Source organism: Hemitrygon akajei, chromosome 1 (assembly GCF_048418815.1).
Source record: "Hemitrygon akajei chromosome 1, sHemAka1.3, whole genome shotgun sequence".
Taxonomy (NCBI): Eukaryota; Metazoa; Chordata; class Chondrichthyes; order Myliobatiformes; family Dasyatidae; genus Hemitrygon; species Hemitrygon akajei.
In genome coordinates, this window is record NC_133124.1 from 51,720,626 (window position 1) to 51,747,670 (window position 27,045).

At 42.4% G+C, this 27,045-nt stretch overlaps 1 protein-coding gene across 2 annotated transcripts in view; it reads left to right on the forward strand.

Annotated features, from left to right (window-relative positions):
- ccdc178 (coiled-coil domain containing 178) overlaps positions 1-27,045 on the forward strand; it is a 309,293-nt gene that overhangs the window by 71,441 nt on the left and 210,807 nt on the right. For both annotated transcript variants that reach the window (XM_073043130.1, XM_073043139.1), the window contains exons 12-13: positions 18,244-18,380; positions 18,458-18,641. In XM_073043130.1, the coding sequence (XP_072899231.1) occupies positions 18,244-18,380; positions 18,458-18,641 (321 nt within the window). The remainder of the gene's footprint in view (positions 1-18,243; positions 18,381-18,457; positions 18,642-27,045) is intronic.

Below are 27,045 nucleotides of genomic sequence, written 5' to 3' on the forward strand. Positions count from 1 at the left end.
GATGCAGTAGACGTGGTGTACTTGAATTTTCAGAAGGCCTTTGACAAGGTGCCGCACATGTGGCTGCTTAGCAAGATAAGAGTCCATGGAATTACAGGGCAGTTACTAGTGTGGGTGGGAGCATTGACTGGTTGGCAGAAAACAGAGTGGGAATAAAGGGATCCTATTCTGGCTGGCTGCTGGTTACCAGTAGAGTTCCACAGGGGTCGGTGTTGGGACTGCTGCTTCTTATGATGTATGTCAATGATTTGGACTATGGTATTAATGGATTTGTGGCTAAATTTTTGGATGATACAAAGATAGGTAGAGGAGCGGATAGTGTTGAGGAAACAGAGAGCCTGCAGAGAGACTTAGATAGATTAGGTGAATGGGCAAAGAAATGGCAAATGAAATATAATGTTGGAAAGTGTATGGTCATGCACTTTGGTGGAAGAAATAAATGGGCAGACTATTATTTAGATGGCAAGAAAATTCAAAATGCAGAGATGCAAAGGCACTTGGGAGTCCTTGTGCAAGATACCCTAAAGGTTAACCTCCAGGTTGAGTCAGTTGTGAAGAAGACAAATGTAATGTTGGCATTCATTTCTAGAGGTATAGAACATAAGAGCAGGGATGTGATGTTGAGGCTGTATAAGGCACTTGTGAAACCACACTTGGAGTATTGTGTGCAGTTTTGCGCTCCTTATTTTAGAAAGGATATACTGACATTGGAGAGAGTTCCGAGAAGATTCACGAGAATGATTGCAGGAATGAAAGGGTTACCATATGAGGAATGTCTAGTATTTCGTGGGCTGTATTCTCTGGAGTTCTGGAGATTGAGGGGGGATCTCATAGAAATATTCTGAATGTTAAAAGGCCTGAACAGATTAGAAATGGCAAAGTTATTTCCCATGGTAGGGGATTCTGGGACAAGAGGGCGCATCTTCAGAATTAATGGACATCCCTTTACAACTGAGATGTGGAGAAATTACTTTAGTCAGAGGGTGGAATTTGTTGCCATGAGTGGCTGTGGAGGCCAAGTCATTGGGTGTATTTAAGACAGAGATAGATAGGTTCTTGATTAGCCAGGGCATCAAAGGGTATGGGGAGAAGGCAGGGAATTGGGGATGACTGGATAAATTGGATCAGCCCAGGACTGAATGGCAAAGCAGACTTGATGGACCGAATGGCCTACTTCTGCTCCTATATCTTAAGGTCTTACGGTACCACAGAAGCTAAATTCAAAAGGGCTAAGAATGTAGGACTGAAGGTGGTGAATTTAAATGCACATAGTATTTGTAACAAAGTGGATAAACTCATGCACAATTAGAGATTGATCGGTATGACACTATGGCTGAAAGAAGGTCATAGTTGGGAGCTTAATATCAAAGGATATACTTTGTATCGAAAGGACTGGCAGGAAAGCATAGGCAGTGGTGTAGCTCTGTTGGTAAGAGATGGAATTACATCTTTAGAAAGAGGTGACATAGGGTCAGAGAACGTTGAATCTTTGTGGGTGGAGTTAAGAAACGGTAAGGTAAAAAAAAAGGAATCATATATAGACCTCCAAATGGTAGCCAAGATGTGGGGTTGAGATTGCAAAGCGAGCTGGAAAGGTCATGATTGTAATGGAGGACTTCAATATGCAAGGGGGTTAGGAAAATCAGATTGGTGTCAGATTCCAAGAGAGGGAATTTGTTGAATGCCTATGAGATGGCATTTTAGAGCAGCTTGTCCTTGATCTACTCGGGGAAAGGCTATCTTAGATTGGGTGTTGTGTAATAATCCAGATTTTATTAGGGAGCTTAACCTAAAGGAACCCTTAAGAGACAGTGATCATAATATGATTGAATTCAAACTGCAGTTTGAGATGGTGAAGCATAAGTCAGATGTATCAGTATTGCAATTGAATAAAGCCAATTACAGTGGCATGAGAAAGGAGCTTGCCCACGTGGATTGGAAGGGAATACAGGTGTGGATAACACCAGAGCAGAGCGGATGAAGTTTCTGGGAATGGTTCACAAGGTGCAGGAAAGATATGCCCCTCAGAAGAAGTTATTCTCAAGTGGCAAGGGTACACAACCTTGGTTGACCCGGAATGCAGAATTCAGGAAGTAGAGGTAAAAGGAGAAGGAAATCAGTGCAGGGTCCCCTTGTGGCCATTCCCCTCAGCAACAGGTATATCCCTTTGGATACTGCTGTGGGGTATGACCTATCTGGGCAAGGCAGCAGCAGCCAGACCAATAGCACTGCATTTGGCTCTGAGCCTCCGAAGGGAAGGGAGAAGTCAGGCAGAGCAATAGTCATAGTTAGGGGGACAGATAGGAGATTCTGCAGCAGCAAAAGAGACCCCAGGATAGTGTGTTGCCTCCTGGGTGCTAGGGTCCAAGATGTCTCTGAACAGTTGCAGAATATTCTTGAAGGGGAGGGTGAGCATTGGAGGTTGTGGTACATGTTGGTACCAATGACATAGGCAGGAGAGGGGTAGAGATCCTGTGCAGTTAGTTCAGGGAGTTAGGAAGGAGGCTGAAGAGCAGAACCTCCAAGGTGGTAATCTCCAGATTACTCCTAGTGCCTCGATCTAGTGAAGGTCAGAACACAAAGATAGCACAGATGAATGAGTGGCTGAGGAGATGGTGCAGGGGGCAGGGTTTCAAGTTCTTGGATCATTGGAACCTTTTCTGGGGAAGGGGTGACCTGTTCAAGTGGGACGGGTTGTACCTAAACTGGGGAGGAACCAACATCCTGGGAGGGAGGTTTGCTACTGCTATGGGGAGGGTTTAAACTTGATTTGCAGGGGGGTGGGAACTGAAGTGAAGAGGCAGAGGATGGGGTGGTTGGTGTACAAATAGTGACAGCTGGTAGAGAGTTGATAAGGAAGGACAGGCAGATGATAGAGCAAAGAAGCCCTCAGCTAGATGGTTTGAGTTGTGTCTATTTTAATGCAAGGAGTATCATAAGCAAGGCGGATGAACTTATTGCGTGGATCAATACGTGTGACTATGATGTTGGCATTACAGAGACTTAGCCGACTCAGACAGGAATGGCTGCTGAATGCACAGGCTTTAGATGTTTCAAAAAGGATGGAGGGAAGCAAAAGAGGTGGGGGGGGATGCCACTGCTAATGACGGATAGAGTCACAGCTGCAGAAAAGAAGGAAGTCATGGAGGGATTGTCTACTGAGTCATTGTGGGTGGAAGTCTGAAACAGGAAGGGGGCAATAACCCTACTGGGTGTTTTTTATAGAACCCCAACAGTAACAGAAATTGAGGAGCAGATAGGGAGGCAGATTCTGGAACGGTGCAATAGTAATAGGGTTTGAATTGAATTGACTTTTCTACTTACGTCTTTCACATACATGAGGAGTAAAAACCTTTACGTTACGTCTCCATCTAAATGTGCAATTTATAGTAATTTGTAATAAATAGTATGTACAACAGGATAATCAGTATAACATAGAAATACAATTGTATCAGCATGAATTTGTTGTGATGGGTGATTTTAACTTCCCCAGTATTGACTGGCATCTCCTTAGAGCAAGGGGTTTAGATTGGGTGGAGTTTGTTAGGTGTGTTCAGGAAGGTTTCCTGATGCAATCTGTAGATAAGCCAACTAGAGGAGAGACTGTACTTGATCTGGTATTAGGAAATGAACCTGGTCAGGTGTCAGATCTCTCAGTGGGAGGGCATTTTGGAGGTAGTGATAACAACTCTATATTCTTTACCATAGAACTGAAGAGGGATAGGAGCAGAAAATCTGGGAAAACATTTAATTGGAGTGGAGGGAAATATGATGCTATTAGGCAAGAACTTGGGAACATAAATTGGGAGTGGATGTTCTCAGGGAAATGCACTGCAGAAATGTGGCATATGTTCTGGGAACATTTGTGTGGCATTTTGCATATGTATGTTCCACTGAAGCAGGAAAAGAGGTGAAAGAAACATAGTATACAAAGGATGTAGAAAATCTAGTTAAGAAGAAGGGAAAAACTTACGAAAGGTTCAAGAAACTAGGTACTGTTAGAGCTCTAGAAAATTACAAGGGTGCCAGGAAGGAGCTCAAGAATGAAATTTGGAGAGTTAAAAGGGGCCATGAGAAGGCCTTGGTGAGCAGGATTAAGAAAGACCCCGAGGCATTCTACAAGTATGTGACGAGCAAGAGGATGAGCCGTGTGAGAATAGGACCAATCTGGAATGAGAGTGGAATCGTGCATGGAGCCGCAGAAGGTAGCAGAGGTACTTAATGAATACTTTGCTTCAGTATTCACTAGTGAACAGGACCTTGGCAATTGTGGAAATGACTTTAAGCAGACTGAAACGTTTGAGTGTATAGACTTTAAGAGAGAGGATACGCTGGAGCTTTTGAAAGGTATTAAGTTAGATAAGTCACTGGGATTGTCTATGGAGTCTCTGTGGGTGGAGGTTAGGAACAGAAAGGGGTCAATAATTTTACTAGGTGTTTTTTATAGGCTGCCTAATAGTAACAGGGTTATTGAGGAGCAGATAGGGAAACAGATCCTGGAAAGGTGTAATAATAACTGAGTTGTCGTGATGGGAGATTTTAATTTCCCAAATATCAGTTGGCATTTCCCTAGAGCAAGGGGTTTAGATGGGGTGGAGTTTGTTAGGTGTGTTCAGGAAGGTTTCTTGACACAATATGTTGATAAGCCTACAAGAGGAGAGACTGTACTTGATTTGGTATTGGGAAATGAACCTGGTCAGGTGTCAGATCTCTCAGTGGGAGGGCATTTTGGAGATAGTGATCATAATTCTATCTCCTTTACAATAGCATTGGAGAGAGATAGGAACAGATGAGTTAGAAAAGAGTTTAATTGGAGTAAGGGGAATTATGAGGCCATCTGGCAGGAAATTGGAAGCTTAAATTGGGAACAGATGTTCTCAGGGAAAAGTATGGAAGAAATGTGGCAAATGTTCAGGGGATATTTGTGTAGAGTTCTGTATAGGTATGTTCCAATGAGACAGGGAAGTTATGGTAGGGTACAGGAACCATGGTGTACAAAGGCTGTAATAAATCTAGTCAAGAAGAAAAGAAAAGCTCACAAAATGTTCAGAGAGCTAGGTAATGTTAGAGATCTAGAAGATTATAAGCCTAACAGGAAGGAGCTTAAGAAGGAAATTAGGAGAGCCAGAAGGGGCGTTGAAAAGGCCTTGGCAGGCAGAATTAAGGAAAACCCCAAGGTGTTCTACAAGTATGTGAAAAGCAAGAGGATAAGATGTGAAAGAATAGGACCTATCAAGTGTGACAGTGGGAAAGTGTGTGAAACCGGAGGAAATATCAGAGGTACTTAATGAATACTTCACTTCAGTATTCACTATGGAAAAGGATCTTAGTGATTGTAGTGATGACTTGTAGCAGACTGAAAAGCTTGAGCATGTAGATATTAAGAAAGAGGATGCGCTGGAGCTTTTGGAAAGCATCAAGTTGGATAAGTCGCTGGAACCGGACAAAATGTACCCCAGGGTGCTGTGGGAGGCGAAGGAGGTGATTGTTGAGCCTCTGGTGATGATCTTTGCATCATCAATGGGAGCGGGAGAGGTTCTGGAGGATTGGAGGGTTGCGAATGTTGTTCCTTTATTCAAGAAAGGCAGTAGAGTTAGCCCAGGAAATTATAGACCAGCGAATCTTATCTCAGTGGTTGGTAAGTTGATGGAGAAGATCCTGAAAGGCAGGATTTATGAACATTTGGAGAGGTATAATATGATTAGGAGTAGTCAGCATGGCTTTGTAAAGGGCAGGTCGTGCCTTAAGAGTCTGATCGAAATTTCTGAGGATTTGACTAAACATATTGATGAAGGAAGAGCAGTAGATGTAGAGTATATGGATTTCAGCAAGGCATTTGATAAGGTACCCCATGCAAGGTTTATCGAGAAAGTTAGGAGGCATGGGATCCAAGGGCCCATTGCTTTGTGGATGCAGAACTGGCTTGCCCACAGAAGGCAAAGAGTGGTTGTCAACGGGTCATATTCTACATGGAGGTTGGTCACCAGTGGAGTGCCTCAGGGATCTGTTCTAGGTCCCTTACTCTTCGTGATTTTCAAAAATGACCTGGATGAAGAAGTGGAGGGATGGGTTAGTAAGTTTGCTGATGACACAAAGGTTGGAGGTGTTGTGGATAGTGTGGAGGGCTGTCAGAGGTTACAGCAGGACATTGATAGGATGAAAAACTGGGCTGAGAAGTGGCAGATGAAGTTTAACCCAGTTAAGTGTGAAGTGGTTCATTTTGGTAGGTTAAATACAATGGCAGAATATAGTATTAATGGTAAGAGTCTTGGCAGTGTGGAGGATCAGAGGGATCTTGGGGTCCGAGTCCATAGGACGCTCAAAGCAGCTGCGCAGGTTGACTCAGTGGTTAAGAAGGTGTATGGTGTATTGGCCTTCATCAATCATGGAATTGAATTTAGAAGCTGAGAGGTAATGTTGCAGCTATATAGGACCCTGGTCAGATCCCACTTGGAGTACTGTGCTCCATTCTGGTCGCCTCAGTACAGGAAGGATGTGGAAGCCATAGAAAGGGTGCAGAGGAGATTTACAAGGATGTTGCCTGGATTGGGAAGCATGCCTTATGAGAATAGTTTGAGTGAACTCGGCCTTTTCACCTTGGAGCGAAGGAGGAGAGGTGACCTGATAGAGGTGTACAAGATGATGAGACATATTGATCGTGTGGATAGTCAGAGCCTTTTTCTCAGGGCCAAAATGGTTGCTACAAGAGGACACAGGTTTAAGGTGCTGGGGAGTAGGTACAGAGGAAATGTCAGGGGTAAGCTTTTTACTCAGCGGTGAGTGCGTGGAATGGGCTGCCAGCAACAGTGGTGGAGGCGGATATGATAGGGTCTTTTAAGAGGCGTTTAGATAGGTACATGGAGCTTAGTAAAATAGAGGGCTATAGGTAAGCCTAGTAATTTTTAAGGTAGGGACATGTTCAGCACAACTTTGTGGGCCGAAGGGCCTGTATTGTTCTGTAGGTCCTACTTCACCACCTCAAGACTCTAAGCCTTGCTCCCCCAAGCTCGATAGTTTGGGAGCTATATTTACATACATACGTACACAACTTTTGTTCATCTTGGTTAAGTTACTATATTATAAGTAGATACTAATAAATATAGTGGTTTTAACATCAAAACCTGACTCAGTGTGAAATTTCTTGCTGCTGATTTGTTTCTAAAACGTTACAGTTCGTAACAAAATTGATGACTCTTCTGGGCTATGAACAAAATCGGAGCTTATTGATTGATTGATTATCGATCTCATTGGCTACTTCTCTTTTGATTTACTTATGTGTGGGGAAATCATCAGCAATGGATATTGATGCATTTCTGACATTGCTAACCCCCGAGGCATTAGAGAAAGCCAAAAAGGATGAATTGTTGGCCATTGCTAAGGAGCTGAAACTTACTGAGGTAAAACGATCTATGAAAAAGGTACAAATTCAGAGGATAATAGAGAGCACTACATAGACAAGGAAGAGTTTGATGCGGAGGTGTTAGAGTGGTTTCCTGAAAGTAAACTGGAGACCCTGTTACAACTAGAACAAATGAAGTTAGAGAGGTTTAAATTAGAGGCTAGGGAAAGAGAAAGAGACAAACAAAGGCAGTTTGAGATAGAGAAGGAGAGGTTAAAGCTCAAGAGGCAAACTTCTGGCTCTAGGAAGCTGGTTGTACAGTTTGTTGCCAGCCAGGAAGTTAAACTAGTCCCTCCATTTGTTGAGGCTGAGGTTGATAAATACTTCCAGCAGTTTGAGAAAGTGGCTCAGAGTCTAGGGTGGCCAAAAGAAGGCTGGCCTCTCTTGTTACAGAGTGTAATTAAGGGTAAGGCTCAACAGGCTTATTCTACCCTATCAATTGAAGATGCAGATGATTATGACATTGTGAAACAGGCTGCGCTTAAAGCCTGTGAATTGGTTTCAGAAGCCTATAGACAAAAGTTTAGAAATTTGAAGAAATCTGTGAACAAAACATGTGGAATTTGCTTATGAAAAGTCTGTATATTTCGAGCGAATGTGTACATCTAAAAATGTGAGTGATGATTTTAACAACTTGAAAGAGTTGGTTCTAATTGAGGAATTTAAAAGGTGCGTCCTGAATGACATAAAGACGTATTTGGATGAGAAAGGCACTGCCACGTTGCAAGAATCTGCTAGATTAGCAGATGAGTTTGCCCTCACCCACAAGGCTAAGTTTATCCCGAGTAAGACCTCCCAAAAGTGTAGCATGGAAAGTAGGAGTGAACCAGAAATTAAATCTAGGTCTAGTGACAAAGGTAAGGATGAAGGGAAGCAAGTGAAGGAGACATGTTCTGGTCTTACATGTCACTATTGTAGGAAAGCTGGTCATATTATGGCTAATTGTTCCCTTCTGAAGAAGAAGAAGGAAAAGGAGACAGTTCCAGACGCCTGTGTTCAGCATATTGAAACACCTATAAACCCACAGGGTTCTCAAGGGATTTGATCATTTTATGTCAGATGAGTTTGTGTCAGTGAATGAAGGGACAACCCCGGTACCAGTGAAGATTCTTCGAGATACTGGGGCTTCTCAGTCAGTTATACTAGACAGTGTTCTGAAGTTTAGTGATGAGACTGCCACTGGTGAGGTAAATCTTATTAAAGGCATCGGGGGCAGCATTGTTCCTGTGCTGCTGAACAAGGTAACTTTAGAGTCAGGGTTGGTTTCGGGATCTGTTAAAATAGGGCTATGACCCAGTTTACCAGTGAAAGGTGTTTCTCTGTTGTTAGGAAATGACCTAGCAGGTGGTAAAGTTGTTCCTGCAGTGCAGCTGACATCTAAGCCAGACACTGATGATGTAAAGATGGATTCTAACTTTTATCCCTCCTGCGCAATAACTCGAAGTATGGCTAAGAAATCAGCCAATGCAGATAGTTCTGTGCAGCATGATTCTGCTACCCATGATAGCCAAAATCGGGATTCAGGTTTAGATGACGTGTCAGGAACTTTTCTGCCTTCATTGTTTCACCAATATCCAGGTATTAAATCTAACGATAAAGATTTGTCTCTGTCGAGGAAGGAGTTTATAGCAGAACAGAACCGAGACCCTAAGATTGAAGCTTTAAAAGAAAAAGCTCTCTCAGATGATCAGATTAAAGAAGTGCCAGTAGGATATCGTTTCAAGGATGGAGTGTTAATGAGGAAGTGGAGACCATCTGCTATACCTGCGAGTGAGGAATGGGCAGTTGTTCACCAGGTTGTAGTTCCTAAAGTTTATAGGAATGAAATTTTAACTTTGGCCCATAGTATGTCCTTGGGTGGCCATCTTGGTGTGAATACAACTTTAAACAAGGTTATGAAACAATTTTTCTGGTCTAATTTGAGGAAAGATGTTGTGACCTTTTGTCGAACCTGTCACACTTGTCAAGTTGTGGGTAAACCTAATCAGGTCACTCCAGTGGCGCCACTGCAGCCTATCCTTGCACTTGGTGAACCCTTTTCCAAAGTTATTGTGGATTGTCTTGTCCCATTACCAAAGACTAAAGCAGGTCATCAGTATTTGCCAACCATCATGTGTACCACATCAAGATTTCCCGAGGCAGTACCTCTAAGAAATATCAAATCTAAAACTGTGTCCAGAGCTCTCATAATGTTTTTCCACTTTATTTGGTTTGCCTAAAGAAATCCAGTCTGATCAAGGAAGTAATTTTACATCTGGATTATTCCAGTAGGTAGTTATGAATTGGGAGCCAAGCAGATTACATCATCTGCGTACCATCCAAAATCGCAAGGGGCTTTAGAAAGATTCCATTCTACCCTAAAAACAATGATTAAGACATTCTGTGTTGAAAATGGGAAGGATTGGGATGAAGGAATTCATTTGCTTTTATTCGCAGTATGATAATCAGTACAGGATTCACTAGGCTTTAGTCCATTTGAACTTGTATTTGGTTATAGGGTTCGAGGACCTTTGACCCTGTTAAAGAAACAATGTATTAATGAGGACATGCATATCAATTTGTTAGATTATGTTTTGAAATTCAAAGACAGATTACACAAAGCCTATAGCCTTGCGAAGGAAAACTTAAAGGTTTCTCAAAACAAAATGAAGTGTTGGTATGATAAACGGCTTGTGTGAGAAAAATTCCAGATGGGAGATAAGGCGCTGGTGTTATTTCCAATATTGACAAATCCACTTCAGGCGAAATACCAAGGACCTTATGAAATAGTGTCTAAAATAGATTATGTGAATTTTGTAGTCAAAACACCAGATCGAAGAAAGCCAACACAGTTGGTTAATATAAACATGTTGAAATCATATTTTGAAGAGCAGGCACCAACTGTGAGTGTTGTTGTAAAAGTAAATGAGTCTGCCAACCCTGGGAACGAATTGATTGACCCATCTGAGGTTTATCATAAACCAAACATTGTTTCCGCTAGATTAGTAAACTAGAGTATTTTGAATTTGATTGATGAGAAATTGGCCCACTTACAGCCGCAGCAGCTGTAAGATGAAACAGTTAATTATGAGATTTAAGGATTTATTTCCTGATATCCCAAAACGAACGACAATAACCTCCCATGATGTTGATGTCAGGGATGCTAAACCAATTAAGCAACATCCTTAGATAGATAGATATATAGATAGATAGATAGATACTTTATTCATCCCCATGGGGAAATTCAACTTTTTTCCAATGTCCCATACACTTGTTGTAGCAAAACTAATTACATACAATACTTAACTCAGTAAAAAAAAAAATGATATACATCTAAATCACTATCTCAAAAAGCATTAATAATAGCTTTTAAAAAGTTCTTAAGTCCTGGCGGTAGAATTGTAAAGCCTAATGGCATTGGGGAGTATTGACCTCTTCATCCTGTCTGAGGAGCATTGCATCGATAGTAACCTGTCGCTGAAACTGCTTCTCTGTCTCTGGATGGTGCTATGTAGAGGATGTTCAGAGTTATCCATAATTGACCGTAGCCTACTCAGCGCCCTTCGCTCAGCTACCGATGTTAAACTCTCCAGTACTTTGCCCACGACAGAGCCCGCCTTCCTTACCAGCTTATTAAGACGTGAGGCGTCCCTCTTCTTAATGCTTCCTCCCCAACATGCCACCACAAAGAAGAGGGCGCTCTCCACAACTGACCTATAGAACATCTTCAGCATCTCACTACAGACATTGAATGACGCCAACCTTCTAAGGAAGTACAGTCGACTCTGTGCCTTCCTGCACAAGGCATCTGTGTTGGCAGTCCAGTCTAGCTTCTCGTCTAACTGTACTCCCAGATACTTGTAGGTCTTAACCTGCTCCACACATTCTCCATTAATGATCACTGGCTCCATATGAGGCCTAGATCTCCTAAAGTCCACCACCATCTCCTTGGTCTTGGTGATATTGAGACGCAGGTAGTTTGAGTTGCACCATATCACAAAGTCCTGTATCAGTTTCCTATACTCCTCCTCCTGTCCATTCCTGACACACCCCACTATGGCCGTGTCATCAGCGAACTTCTGCACATGGCAGGACTCCGAGTTATATTGGAAGTCTGATGTGTACAGGGTGAACGCTGAACAACAAATTGAGTATATACTGAAAAATTGTATTATTCAGCCTTCTAACTCAGTTCACTTTGTGTTATTGTGCCTAAACCAGATGGTAGTGTGGGGTTTTGCACTGATTATAGAAAGGTAAATGCTGTAACAAAAACAGATGCTTATCCCATCCCCACAGTGGATGATTGTATAGACAAGGTTGAAAAAAGTAAGGGTTTTACAAAGATTGATCTGTTGAAAGGGTATTGTGTGTTCCATTGACGGATAAAGGTAAAGAAATTTCTGCATTTGTAACGCCTTCTGGGTTGTATGAATACAATGTTCTGCCATTTGGAATAAACAGTGCTCCAGGAACATTCCAGAGAATGATTAATTTTGTAATTCAAGGGTTAAAACATACAGATGCCTGTATTGATGATTTAGTCCCAGGGAGTGACACATGGGAAGCACATATCTCTGCAGTGGAAGAGTTATTTGAAATGCTCTCGAAGGCCAACTTACAGTTAACTTAGTTAAGAGTGAATCTGGCCATGCCACTGTGACCTATCTTGGCTATGTTGTAGGTCAAGGCAAGCTGGCTCCTGTTCAGGCAAAAGTTCAGGCAATTTCTGAAGTTCTCATTCCAAATGGTAAAAAGGCTCTTAGGTTTCTGGGAATGGTTGGATATTATCGTAGGTTCTGTAAGAATTTTGCTGATATCGCTCTCCCTTTGACCAACCTCCTGAAAAAGGTGAAAAGTTTGTTTGGACAGAACCTTGTGTTACGAACCCCGTAACTGGGTTACTTACCAGCAAAGATAGAGAGGTCCGTTGAAGTCTGATGGTACTATTTTTAACAGTATTTATTGGTAAAAATACACAAAAATAATATCAATGCAAACATACAGATAATATACGTCGTTAATACTAAATCTAAAAGTGCGGGTATAATAATAATCAATAAGAAATAGCTCTATTATTGTCTAGGGGATAATGTATTGTCCGATGGAAATATAAAAGTCACTCAGTTCATTCAGGCTGCAGCCTTTGGTTGGAGTCAAGAGAGAGATTTTTAGAACTTGCTGGCTTTTCCTTTTATGATTTCGATCCTTCCAGAGTTCCGTTGGTGTGGCCTCTCCTTTAGCTAAAGCCGTTCTTCCATGGCGAGCCCACCAATTCCCAGGCAAGGGAAAAGGACGCACGCGAGCCCCACCGGCTGTCGCTATTAAACGCTGTCATGGGATTTCTAGCGTTTCTCCTGGTGTGTCTGAAGGGGTTGTTCCCCAGACCCTCTTTTATCCTTACTCAAGGGGTTTCAGATGTCAATCAGGTTGGGATGATGCAATCCCTCAACCAACCCACTCTGGTCACCCCCTGAGGGCTTCAATGAATAGTACAGTACTCAATACACAATTCCGTCTCCAAGAGACAATGGCCGTTATCAATGGTTCTGTCTTGCTGAGGCCAGGGCACATTCCAAACCCTTGTGGATTCTGCGTGTCTCTCTCTCATTTCCTGGGTCCCAGACCCGAATTAATTGCGATCTTGCGATTCTCAAAAAGGAGGGGGCTACTTTGTACCCTTCGGCCCCTCAGAGTTGTGGCACATTCGTAACACTTGTCAGGAGACATTTGATCAATTGAAAGCTATTTTATGTCACCAACCTGTGCTCAGGGCACCTGACTTTGCAAAGCCATTCTCTATAGCTGTGGATGCCAGTGATAAAGCTGCAGGAGCAGTAATATTACAAAAGGATGATGATGTAAATCATCCTGTGGCTTACTTTTCAAACAAATTTAATGAGCATCAAAGAAATTATTCCACCATAGAGAGAGAATTATTGTCACTTATCTTGGCTTTGCAGCATTTTATGTTTGCTCAGCTCAGAAACCACTTGTGGTTTATACAGATCATAATCCATTGGTGTTTTTGAGTAAGGTGAAGGACAAAAACAGACGGTTGTTAAATTTGATTCTGCAGGAATATAATATTATGATAACTCGCATTAAAGGCAAAGATAATATAATTGTGGATTGTCTTTCTAGATGTTAAGCTTGCAATGTATTTGAAGAGTGATGTGGAATTTATTTTGATGTATACACTTCTGTAAAATGTTATTAGTCTGTAGTATGCTATATGATAACCATACATGTATTGTTTCACATACTGTAGTTTGCAGTTAAAATTTTGCTCTTTTAGATCAAAACCTTTCTTTTTGGGGGGAAGTGTTACGAACCTGCAGTCATTTACTGACTGTTACTTTAAAAGTGCCTGAGTGAGGCGGGACTATGATGTCAGTCACAGGCTGACACTGGACTTAATCACAGAGAGAGAGTAAGAGAGACTGGGGAAGCCAGTAGCTTTGGCTTGTCGCAGCTGAGGCTTGGAACTCTCCTATACCCACAAGGGTGAGTTGATCATCGGCACGCTGTGCATAACGGAAAAGTGACTGTCACTTAGCATAATCCATAGGAGTGGATTTTTGGAATATCCTGTGGGACCACTTGTGTGTTAATCCTTGCCTGGGTATGTTGTGTGGTAACCACTCGAAGACGATATTCCTGTGACAGGTCGTTTTTTTTTGATGATTCGTATCTGGATTTGGAACAACACATCAGACAAGATCTACGGCGACTATTACTTAGTTTACTTGACGTGGAACCTGTGGAATACTTCGTACTTTCTCTCTCCATTACAATGTGGATTACAAATATCTCTCTCCCATCATTTCTTACGTGGGTGACTGAACTTTCCTACCTTACCATCTCAAGGCTCTAAGCCTTGTTCTCCCAAGCTCGATAGTTTGGGAGCTATGTTTGCACACATATATACACATAACACTCTTAACTTCTGTTTATCTTGGTTAAGTTACTATATTATAAGTATATACTAATAAAGATGGTTTTAACATCAAAACCTGACTCAGTGTGAAATCTCTTGCTGCTGATTTGTTTCTAAAACGTTACAGTTCGTACAATTGATACCACATTTCTGTGAAGCACATAACTCCTCTGCCCTGATAGAGTTTGCTTTTCTGGACATTTTCTATGACCTGCACTGCCCTGTGGGATGGAAGCTAGGAGGAAAATGCTACCTGCTACTATGATAAACTTGGGAAAGATGCATAGATTGGAGTGTTTTGTAGAATGCTTTTTACTTTAAGGAGGTTCAGAAAGCTGAAGAAAATAAAAAAATGTTAAATGTTCTCATGTAACCAAGCCAAACTTGAAATTCCTTGAATTTTTCTTGAAAAATTTCTTTGAAACAATATTATACATCCATTGTTTGGTCTAAATGTAGCAGTCACCTTCAAACTGGCTGCTATCTGTTAAGCCCCAAATGCACACTGAAATGAAACTGGCAAACATGTACTGCAAAGATGTTTAGTGCAATAATGTATAATTCCTTGTTTTGGAATTGTTTTATAATTCTGTTTGTGGAGTCATAGAGTACTACAGCACAGAATGAGGTCCTTTGGCCCATCTATTCTGTGCTAAACTATAAATCTGCCTAGTCCCATTAACCGGCACCTCCATACCCTTTCCATCCATGCATCTATCCAAATTTCCCTTAAATGTTGAATTCAAACCTGCAATCACCACTTCTACTGCTAGCTCGTTCTACATTTTCATCACCCTCTGAGTGAAGAAGATCCCCCTCATGTTCCTAACCTGGGGTCTGCAGACCCTTTGTTTAATGGTATTGGTCCATGGCATAAAAGGGTTGAGAACCGTTGCATAAGTCTGTTCTATTATTTTCTGTCTCCAACTAGTATTTTAAGTAATTGTTGCCTTGACAACATTGATCTGCACCTTATCACATTTTCTCTGTTTCTTACCCTGAAGCCCACCCCTCGCCCTCCACCGGCTCATTGCATCTTAAAATAGTTATGTTCTCGCTTTCCCAATTCTGATGAAGGGTCCTTAATCAACCATCATTGCTTCTGTGAATGCTATTTTATCTGCTGAATGATTCCAACATTTTCTGTTTTTGTCTAATTCTCTTCCTGTGCCGTGACTGATTCATGCAAAAAGGCTGTATATCAGGAAAAAAATCTATTCAATTTTACCCCAATATGTTTAAAATAAAAATAAAATTGTAATTGCTTCGGCAATGGCTGAGAAATCTGGATATTTTAGGAAAACTAAAGCATCTTTCCTTGCTCATCTGATTCCTGTGGTCACATCTGTTTTTGTACAGATGTAAACATTCGTATACAGTAAATGGTAGGAGTGAGTGTGCTTCATTTATTTACTAGAACTTCCAGCTCCAATAAAATAGACTTGTATTCGGCATCTCTTAATTTTCTCTTCCCCTCATCTATTTAAAAAAAAATCTGATCTCTGTTCCAGTTGATTTTGTGTACCTAACTTTGTGGATAAGTTGAATCACAGATGGCCAACGTTCTATTAGAAAAGTGTTCAGTTGGATTCCTTCCATTTAAATTGTAAGAGTGAATTTCCCTCTTTGTGTGTAGATGCTAAGAATGCACATTGGAAAAATGGGCATTTCTTTGTGTGATCTTCCCATCATTAATTTAACTGATGGAAAAAAATTACACAGTACATGTATTTGAATGCCAAGCATTCTCTTGCCTCATGTAGTTTCTTCTGAGAGGAGAAAGGTAATTGGCCCTAATGTATAATTTTGAGTGATCAACAAGCCTAATATAGACAGTCTTTTTTTAACTGTGTTTGATGAATGGCAGATCTATTATTATGGAGTTGGAAGTCAGGAGAGTTTGCATCCCAAAGGTAATGTACAGCAATTTAATAACCCTTTTAGAATTCTTTTATCATGGGATATTTTTGTAATAGTCTTCCTTGACTGGTCACAATGACAGTAGTTGGTAATGGTCTGATTCGCATCCAATTAAGTGAGCTTAACATTTTTAATATTACCTTCACTTAATTTTATATTATATTAATATATAAAGTGAACTTTGTGTTCCCTTAACATTAAGTATTAATATAATTTTATATTATATTAATATTTAATATGAAGGGAACACAAAGTTGTGTTTCAGCATGCAAATCTATAGAATTAGCAGTAGTGAGTTTCCCAAGCTTGGATGGCTTTGAATTCCTGACAGTCATTGAACTGTGGAATGCATGAGTGATGTCTACTGCTCCATTCACTTGAGTAGCTTGGGATGAGAGTCTGAATGCAAAATGACAGTCTCTGTGAGTAGAAGCATAATTAAAAAATGGTGGGATTTAATATTTAATTGAAGAATAAATCATTCTGATTTGGTGTATCCTCTTATAATGCCTACTTAAATTTCAGCCAGTATTTTTTCTTATCATTGCTTCCTTTCGAAATATTACCTGAACAATTGGTGAACATTTGGTGGCTCCAACATATACCACTAGTGCGGGCACAGAATAATAAAGTTAAATGTAAAGTAGAGCAGGGGAATATCACAAGGAGAGGTACAGAAATATAAAAATTATCTAGAGCATGTGAGACATCATCTTTTTTTTTCAAATTTTATTTCTAGAGAATTTTTTCCCCGAACCCTTGAGTCAGTGTTAAAATTATGTAAACCATAGCTTACAAAACATAAATTATCCATAAAATAACAACAAACATAGCAGAAATAAATATCAATGTAATAACCAAGTGTGTCTGTTAGACCTCTAATAATAGAAAAGACTGCCATTCAGCAATATGCTTCACCACTACATTCACCACTATTTCCCTCCCCCCCAGGAAACCTAAATATTTGCCCCATTTTTGTGTATAGATGTCCAATTTATCAAACTGTTTTCAAGACATGTTCAAAAGCTGCCACTTTGGCTATTTCTGTGGCCTACTCCTGAAATGATGGTCCCCCAAGTTCTTCCAACCTCTAAGTATAATTTGTCTTCCTACCATTATACTTGTCTGGATCCCGTTTTGGGATTGTTTATCCCCAAGTAACCCAAGTGTGTCTCCCAAGACAAAAAGTCTGGGGCAGAAAGGGAGTGGAATACCTGAAACTTCAATGTACTTACGTATCAATCCAAAATTCTTGAATTCTGGGACAGGACCAGAGAGCATGTACTAAGTCCCCTTTATCCGCCTCACAGCGCCAGCATTCAGGGGTATTTTTCAACCCTAATCTATGTAACCTTGGTGGAGTCCAGTAGAAACGGTGTAGGATCTTAAATTGAATAAGGCATCAGGTATCTTGACATTTTTGCAGATTTTGTCCCACTCCTTTGGTGAGACATCATCTTAACCTATCAGCAAACTTTATACTGGAAAACAAAAAGAAACATAAGCTAGGATGATGGAAAAAGAATGGCACGGTGCAGAGATGAGTTCTCAAGCGGGTGATAATGCAGCCCCGATTTGAATTTAATGATTTGAACAGATTGCAGAGAAATATTTTTTTTCTGAGTTACTCCACTTCAGCCCCCATTGGTTGTGAGCATTAAATGTCAGATCACTGTGTGTGAAACTTGAACAATCAATTCTTGGCATCATCCAATAGAATGGCAATGCATTGTGCTATATGAATGTGATTATCTTTCATATCCCAAGGCAATATTTTTCATTGCAGCTGACCATTATTTTGACTGAGGAAATTGACATTTGTACAGTTTCTTTTTGACTCAGTATTTGAAATTCTCCATTGATATTTGGAACCTGGTTTGTAAAAGCTTCTTTACATCTACTTAGGAGTAAATTAAATACATTAATATTCCTTTATAGAAACTGTGCAGGTAGAATTTTTTGTTCTAACTTTTAATAGCTTGAATTTGTATGTTTGCATGTGTAGATACAAAATGGTAATGCTGATTTATCAAATCAGCAAAAAGAATATGACAAAAAACTGGATGAGCTTAAGAATTTGGAGACTAAAAATGAAGAATTTGAGTTGGATATTGAAACATTTAACAACAACATTAAAGATAGGTAAGTGATAAATTAAGTTCTACTCTATCATAATTATTTTGATTTATTAAAAAAAATAACTTTGGCATCTGTTAAAGTCGCCAGGAAAGAAATAAAATGAAAAGAGAAATGCAACAAATACAAGAAGCTCTAAAAATTAATAATGACAAACTAGCCAGCATGAAGAAACAGCTCTCCCAAGTGGAGAAAGTGCTAAATGCACTGAGGACCAAGCTAGCAACATTGAGAAAAACAATATCTGATGAGGAAGGAAAACTAAAGGTTAGTGGTTAATACAGTATGTATATTTTAAGAAAATTGTAGATTCAGTGGATTTATTTTGCCATGGCTGATATATAGGGGTGGATTTTAATGATTTTATTGCATAAAAATTGATAATGAACAAAATAATGACAATACTTATGATTCTTTGTAACTCAGTTAAACCTGATGTGATATATAAATGAATTTTAGCAAAAATTCTAGAAAAGAACAGTATGTGAGTTTGCAATTCAACCAATACATATACTGTGAAAAGCTAAAACCATTGAAGTCTGCAAGCCATGCACAGATAAAAAAAGAAAATGCTGGAAATGCTCAGGAAGCATCTGAAAAGAAAGGAACAAATTTTGCATTTCAGGTTGAAATCACTTTATTAAAAATGAAGAACTAAAAATGATTGAAATTTGGAAGACTGATCCTACTGAATATTTCTAACATTTTGTTTTTTTTTAAATTTCAGACTTCCACACCTGCATTTTAAACATTTTGATTATTGACACACAGATTATAAGATCCAGTCTCAGTAAGACTTGTTCCAGTTTCATCTTTTCTTATATAGTGGCATGCAAAAGTTTGGGCACCCCTGGTCAAAATTTTTGCTACTATGAATAGCTAAGCGAGTAAAAGATGACGTGATTTCCAAAAAGGCTAAAGTTAATGATGACACATTTCTTTAATATTTTAAGCAAGATTACTTTTTTATTTCCATCGTTTACAGTTTCAAAATAACAAAAAAGGAAAAGGGCCTGAAGCAAAAGTTTGGGCACCCTGCCTGGTCACTATTCAGTAACACTCCCTTTGGCAAGTATCACAGCTTGTAAATGCTTTCTGTAGAGTCTTTCAATTCTTGTTTTGGGGGATTATCGCCCATTCTTCCTTGCAAAAGGCTTCGAGTTCTGTGAGATTCTTGGGTCGTCTTGCATGCACTGCTCTTTTGAGGTCTATCCACAGATTTTCGATGATGTTTAGGTCTGGGAACTGTGAGGGCCATGGCAAAACCTTCGCTTGTGCCCCTTGAGGTAGTCCATTGTGGATTTTGAGGTGTGTTTAGGATCATTATCCTGTTGTAGAAGCCATCCTCTTTTCATCTTCAGCTTTTTTACAGACGGTGTGGTTTGCTTCCAGAATTTGCTGTTACAATGAGCAAAGAAAACGGAACCCAAGGGCACGACACAGGCATGGAAATTCAGTTTGGATGCTTACGTGGGCGTAAACGCCAAACAGCAAACAGGAGGGATCTTGACACGAAGCCCTGATAGGGAGCCTTGACTCATAGAGACTCATAGGTAAACCTTGAAACTGCAGCTAAACTTAGAACAAACGGTTCTAAGCGGTCGGGAAACGTAGTTATCTCACAGGAAAAAGACCAACGATCTGGCAACTAGGGTTTGTAACGCCAGGGTTCTTGTACTGCAGTTCGAGATGGAAACCAGGTGTGCTGTCCTCAAAGCGAATTAGAAGTAATTGGGAAATAAATGGTCGGAACCGTGACACAGTCAACGGAAATTAGGAGCAAGATAGGGAATAAGTGATTGGGACCATGACAGTACCCCCCCGGCCCCCATTGGGGGTCTCTTGGCGATCCACCAGGCTTGTCCAGATTGTCCTGATGGAAATTCCGGATGAGGGAAGGGTCCAAGATGAAAGAACGAGGAATCCAGGAACGTTCCTCCGGGCTGTATCCCTCCCAATCGACCAGGTATTGGAGGCCCCTGCTTCGATGATGCACATCCAGTAATCGCCGGACAGTGTACACTGGGTGGTCAACAATGACCTGGGTGGGTGGAGGGCGTTCTGCAGGAGGGCACAAGGGGTTGACAGATACCGTCTTCAACTGGGAAACGAATGTACGATGGATGTTCATAGAGTTGGGCAGTTTGAGTCGGACCGCTGAAGAGTTGGTCCCAGGAAGCAGGGGGCGAGTTTCTTGGGCTCATTCTTGAGTGGGATGCCTTTAGAAGAGAGCCAAACCTTCTCCCCAGGCCAACAATCAGGTGCAGCAATCCAATGGCAAAAGGCAATCCTCAGGTTGCGGTCAGCTGAGCGGAGCAGGACAGCGTGTGTGTCTTTCCAGATGTTGCGGCACCGGCGGAGATTGTCCTGAACAGAAGGCACAGTGATGTCAACTTCATGAATGCAGAACAGAGGGGGCTGGTAACCAAGGGGGCATTTAAAGGGAGACATTCTGGTGGCAGTGCTGACCAGGGAATTGTGGATGTACTCTACCCAAGCGAGATGGGTGCTCCAGGTAGACGGGTAGTAAACACAAAGTACACGCAGATGCTGTGGCCCAATCAACACGCTGGAGTAACTCCGCAGGTTGGGCTGCATCCGTGGAAATGAGCAGTCAACGTTTGGGGCCAAGACCTTTCGTTGGCCCCAAATGTTGACTGCTTGTTTCCACGGATGCTGCCCGACCTGCTGATTTCCTCCAGGTAGATGGGTTGTTGGCAGTTATGCAGCGCAGTGCTGCTTCCAAATCCTGTTTAGCTCATTCTGTTTACCCGTTCGTCTGCGGATGAAAGCCAGGCAACAAACTTACTGAGGCTCCAAGGGTTTGACAAAAAGATCTCCAAACTTGAGAGATGAATTGGGGACCCCGGTCAGAAATAATGTCGGAGGGAATCCCGCAAAGGCAGAAGACGTGATGGATAAGAAGGTCGGCTATTTCCCGAGCTGTAGAAAGTTTGGGAAGGGCTACGAAGTGCACAGCTTTGGAGAAGCGGTCCACCATGGTGAGTACAGCAGTGTTTCCATGTGAAGGGGGTAGTCCTGTAATGAAATCCAGCGCAATCTGAGACCAAGGATGGCTAGGAACAGGTAAGGGATGAAGCAATCCAGCAGGTGGTCAGTAGGAGGCATTTCCACAGGCAAAAACAGAACAGGCAGAGACAAAGGAACAGGTGTCAGCATCCGTGGAGGGCCACCAGAAATGTCTCTTCAGGAGGGACAGAGTCCTCCTCTGGGAAGGCCCTCCTCAGAGATGTATTGACGGGAGAGAGCATCGGGCTTCCCGTTCTTGGACTCTGGACGATAAGTGAGTTTAAATCTGAACTGGCCAGAAAATAATGCCCAACGGGCTTGGCAGGAATTCTGGCGTTTGGCGGTTTGGATATATGCAAGGTTCTTGTGATCGGTCCAGATGATAAACGGATGTTCCGCTCCCTCCAGCCAGTGCCTCCACTCCTCCAAAGCAAGTTTGACTGCCAGTTCCCTACATCGTAACTTCGTTCAGCGGGTGACAGCCGGTGAGAAATGAAGGCACAGGGATGAAGTTTTTGGTCAGGGCCTGAATGTTGGGAGAGGACAGCTCCCACCCTAGAGTCGGAGGTGTGGACCTCCACAATGAATTGACAAGAGGGGTCTGGTTGAACCAGGATGGGAATGGAAGCGAAACGCCTCTTCAGCTCTGAGAAGGCAGCGTCTGCTTTGGGGTCCCAGTGAAATGGGGTCTTAGGAGAGGTGAGTCGAATAAGGGGTGCTACCATCCGCTGTAATCCCTGATGAAACGACGATAAAAGTTTGCAAACCCCAGAAATCGCTGGAATTGCTTGAGTGTCATGGGTGTAGGCTACTCCGCCACCGCCCGAATATTTTCAGGTTCCGCCCTCACTTGTCCGCTCTTGATGATGTATCCTAACAAACTGACTGTAACGTGAAACTCGCACTTCTCCGCTTTTACAAATAGTTTGTTCACCCAAAGCTTCTGCAGGACCTGACGGACATGGTAGTTGTGTTCCTGAAGACTGCTGGAGAAAATTAAGATGTCATCCAAATAGACAAACACAAAGCAGTTAATAAAATCTCTAAGGATATCATTTATCAGGGCTTGGAAAATGGCAGGGGCATTGGTGAGGCTGAATGGCGTGACCAGGTGTTCGAAGTGATCAAGAGGGGTGTTGAATGCTGTTTTCCACTCATCTCCTTCCCTTATCCTGACCGGAAGATAAGCACTTCGTAGGTCCAACTTGGAGAAGATGGTGGCTCCATGAAGTGGTTTGAAAGCAGAGTTGAGAAGGGGCAGTGGATATTTGTTCTTTATAGTTATGCTATTTAGGTCTCAGTAATCAATGCAGGGGCCCAGTGAGCCATCCTTCTTCCCCACAAAGAAGAAACCTGCGCCAACAGGGGAGGATGAGGGTTGGATAATGCCCGCTGTGAGAGATTCATTTAAGTAAGCCTGCATTGCTTCCCTTTCTGGCTGGGACAAGTTATATATCTGACTGGTGGGTGAGGAGCTCCAGGGAGAAGGTCGACAGAAGGAGGTGTGGAGACAGGGGAAGAGCCCATTGTTTACTGACTACCTCCCCCAGATCTTGGTATTCTGCTGAAACCTTGGATAAGTCGGGGGTTTCAGCAGCCGACAAGGTCATGGTGACTTTCATGGGGGAAAGGGCTGATTGAAGACAAGTGGAGTGACAGAACAGACTCCTGCTGGCTATCTTCCAGTGGACCAATCAATGTGGGGATTATGGCGGTTTAACCAGGGGTACCCAAGAATGATAGGAGCTTGAGGAGAGGAAATTAGGTTAAATTGTACCTGTTCTCGATGGTTCCCAGAGAGAATAAGAGACAGGGATGGTGTGCAGTGAGTGACTCAGGTCAGAAGTCTACCATCCAGTGCCCGTTCTTCCAGAGAGGTACTCAATGGCTCCTGAGGAATTCCGGCCCAGGAAGCTATGTCGTCATCCAACAGGTTTCCCTTGTCCACTAGAGCTGACAGAGGCAGGGACTGTTGGTTATAACTTAAGGTAGCTTGGATCTGCATTTGGGTTCAGGGGACTAAAGGGAATGTTGTCTGTCCCACCAGGGTCCCCCTTTCTACTGGGGAACCCTCCCTTTTGGCTGAAGGGAACAGGTTGCACGTAAGTGGCCAGACTGGCCGCAATAGAGACGCTCCCCCGATCTCAATCTCGAGACGCTCTGTGGGAGAAGATGGTTACGTCCCAGCTGCATGGTTCCTCTCCCGGACTGGGAGCTATTCCAGAAGCAGGTGGAGAAGAGATACTTGCGCTGGTGGGAGATGGCACTGTGTGCCGTGGAGTGGCCAAAGGGGGTAGACAACCAGTTCTCACCCTATGGGATTCTCGAAGATGGTTGTCCAGCATGGTGGCTAGGGAAATCAATGAATCCAGGCTGTTAGTATCATCCCTTGCCACCAACTCGTCCTTCACCGTATTGCTGAGGCTATTTCTGAATACCCATTGGAGTACCTCATCATTCCACCCCGAGATGGCCACTAATGTCTGGAGCTATATGAAATACTAGGTGATGCTGTGGGAGGCCTGACAGAGGGTGAGTAGATGCTTAGCAGCATCTTTACCACAGATGGGGTGGCCAAAGATCTTTCTCATTTCTGTGAGAAAGGTGGAGAATGAGGAGCAGATATCTGGCTGATTGTCCCAAACTGCCATAGCCCACACTAAGGCACTTCCCTACAACAACCCCATGATATAATTTACCTTTGACTTGTCTGTGGAATACGTGGATGACTGCTGATCGAACACCAAGGAGCATTGCAGAAGGAAGGCCCGGCACTTCCCCAAATCGCCAGCGTAGTGTTCTGGTTCAGGTATATGTGGCTCTCTTGGTGGGGGTGTTGCTGACACGTAAAGGGTTGCCACTACAGACTGTCTGGACTGGTTTGGCAGAGTTCCTGGAGAGGATGGGGTAAGATTAGTGAATGAATGGTCCACCTGGTCACCAATCTTCATTATGTTCGTGGACAGGTAACGGGAGGTTCTCCACGACATCCCGCAGACCCAGCAGGGAGCCCCGGCTAGTGAGGGCTTGTGGCAGGGTCTTCATGTCCGCTGGGTCCATTTTTGGCCAGATTGTTCTGTTACAATGAGCGAAGGAAGTGAACCCAAGTGCAGGACACAGGCACAGAGATTGAGTTTGGATGCTTACAGGGGTGTAAACGCCAAACAATAAACAGGAGGGATCTTGACATGGAGTCCTGATATGGAGCCTTGACACAGAGCCTTGAATCAGAGACTTGACACGGAGTCTTGACTCAGATGGAGTCTCATAGGTAAACCTTGTAACTGGAGCTAAACTTAGAACAAACGGTTCTAAGCGGTCAGGAAATGTAGTTATCTCACAGGAAAAAGGCCAACGATCTGGCAACTAGTGTTTGTAATGCCAGGGTTCTTGTACTGCAATTCTAGATGGAAACCAGGTGTGCTGTCATCAAAGCGAATTAGAAGTATTTGGGAAACAAACGGTCGGAACTGTGGCACAATCAACGGAAATTAGGAGCAAGATAGGGAATAAATCCCCAGAGCCAGATGGTCTGCATCCCAGAGTGCTTAAGGAAGTAGCCCAAGAAATAGTGGATGCATTAGTGATAATTTTTCAGAACTCTTTAGATTCTGGACTAGTTCCTGAGGATTGGAGGGTGGCTAATGTAACCCCACTTTTTAAAAAAAGGAGGGAGAAACCGGGGAATTACAGACCGGTTAGCCTGACATTGGTGGTGAGGAAAATGCTAGAGTCAGTTAACAAAGATGTGATAACAGCACATTTGGAAAGCAGTGAAATCATCGGACAAAGTCAGCATGGATTTGTGAAAGGAAAATCATGTCTGACGAACCTTATAGAATTTTTTGAGGATGTAACTAGTAGAGTGGATAGGGGAGAACCAGTGGATGTGGTATATTTGGATTTTCAAAAGGCTTTTGACAAGGTCCCACACAGGAGATTAGTGTGCAAACTTAAAGCACACGGTATTGGGGGTATGGTATTGATGTGGATAGAGAATTGGTTGGCAGACAGGAAGCAAAGAGTGGGAATAAACGGGACCTTTTCAGAATGGCAGGCAGTGACTAGTGGGGTACCGCAAGGCTCAGTGCTGGGTTTACAATATATATTAATGATTTAGACGAGGGAATTAAATTCAGCATCTCAAAGTTTGTGGATGACACGAAGCTGGGCGGCAGTGTTAGCTGTGAGGAGGATGCTAAGAGGATGCAGGGTGACTTGGATAGGTTAGGTGAGTGGGCAAATTCATGGCAGATGCAATTTAATGTGGATAAATGTGAGGTTATCAACTTTAGTGGCAATAACAGGAAAACAGATTATTCTCTGAATGGTGGCCAATTAGGAAAAGGGGAGGGGTAATGAGACCTGGGTGTCATTGTACACCAGTCATTGAAAGTGGGCATGCAGGTACAGCAGGTGGTGAAAAAGGCGAATGGTATGTTGGCATTCATAGCAAGAGGATTCGAGTACAGGAGCAGGGAGGTTCTACTGCAGTTGTACAAGGCCTTGGTGAGACCACAGCTGGAGTATTGTGTGCAGTTTTGGTCCCCTAATCTGAGGAAAGACATTCTTGCCATAGAGGGAGTACAGAGAAGGTTCACCAATTTGATTCCTGGGATGACAGGACTTTCATATGAAGAAAGACTGGATCGACTAGGCTTATACTCACTGGAATTTAGACGATTGAGGGGGGATCTTATTGAAATGTACAAAATTCTAAAGGGATTGGACAGGCTAGATACAGGAAGATTGTTTCCGATGTTGGGGAAGTCCAGAACGAGAGGTCACAGTTTAAGGATAGAGGGGAAGCCTTTTAGGACCAGATGAGGAGAAACTTCACACAGAGAGTGGTGAATCTGTGGAATTCTCTGCCACAGGAAACAGTTGAGGCTAGTTCATTGGCTATATTTAAGAGGGAGTTAGAGATGGCCCTTGTGGGTAAAGGGATCAGGAGCTATGGAGAGAAGGCAGGTACAGGGTTCTGAGTTGGATGATCAGCCATGATCATACTGAATGGCAGTGCAGGCTCAAAGGGCTGAATGGCCTACTCCTGCACCTATTTTCTATGTTTTTTAAACGATCGGGACCATGGCATTTGCTGGTATTTAATTGAATTCATTCTTCTCTCTCCCAGTGAAATGTTCCCCTGCCACTGGCTGCAATACAACCCCATGCTTAACAGTTGGAGAGGTGTTCTTTTCATGAAATTCTGTGCCCTTTTTTCTCCAAACATACCTTCACTCATTGCAGCCAAAACGTTCTACTTTGACTTCATCAGTCCACAGGACTTGTTTCCAAAATGCATCAGGCTTGTTTAGATGTTCCTTTGGAAACTTCTGATGCTGAATTTTGTGGTGAGGACGCAGGAAAGGTTTTCTTCTGATGACTCTTCCACTAAGGTAATATTTGTGCAGGAGTCACTGCACAGTAGAACTGTGCATCACATATCCAGAGTCTGCTAAATCTTCCTGAAGGTCTTTTGTAGTCAAACCGGGGTTTTGATTTGCCTTTCAAACAATCCTACGAGCAGTTCTTTTGGAAAGATTTCTTGGTCTTCCAGACCTCAACTTGACCTCCAGCATTCCTGTTAACTACCTTTTCTTACTTACATTATGAACTGAGGAAACGGCTACCTGAAAAC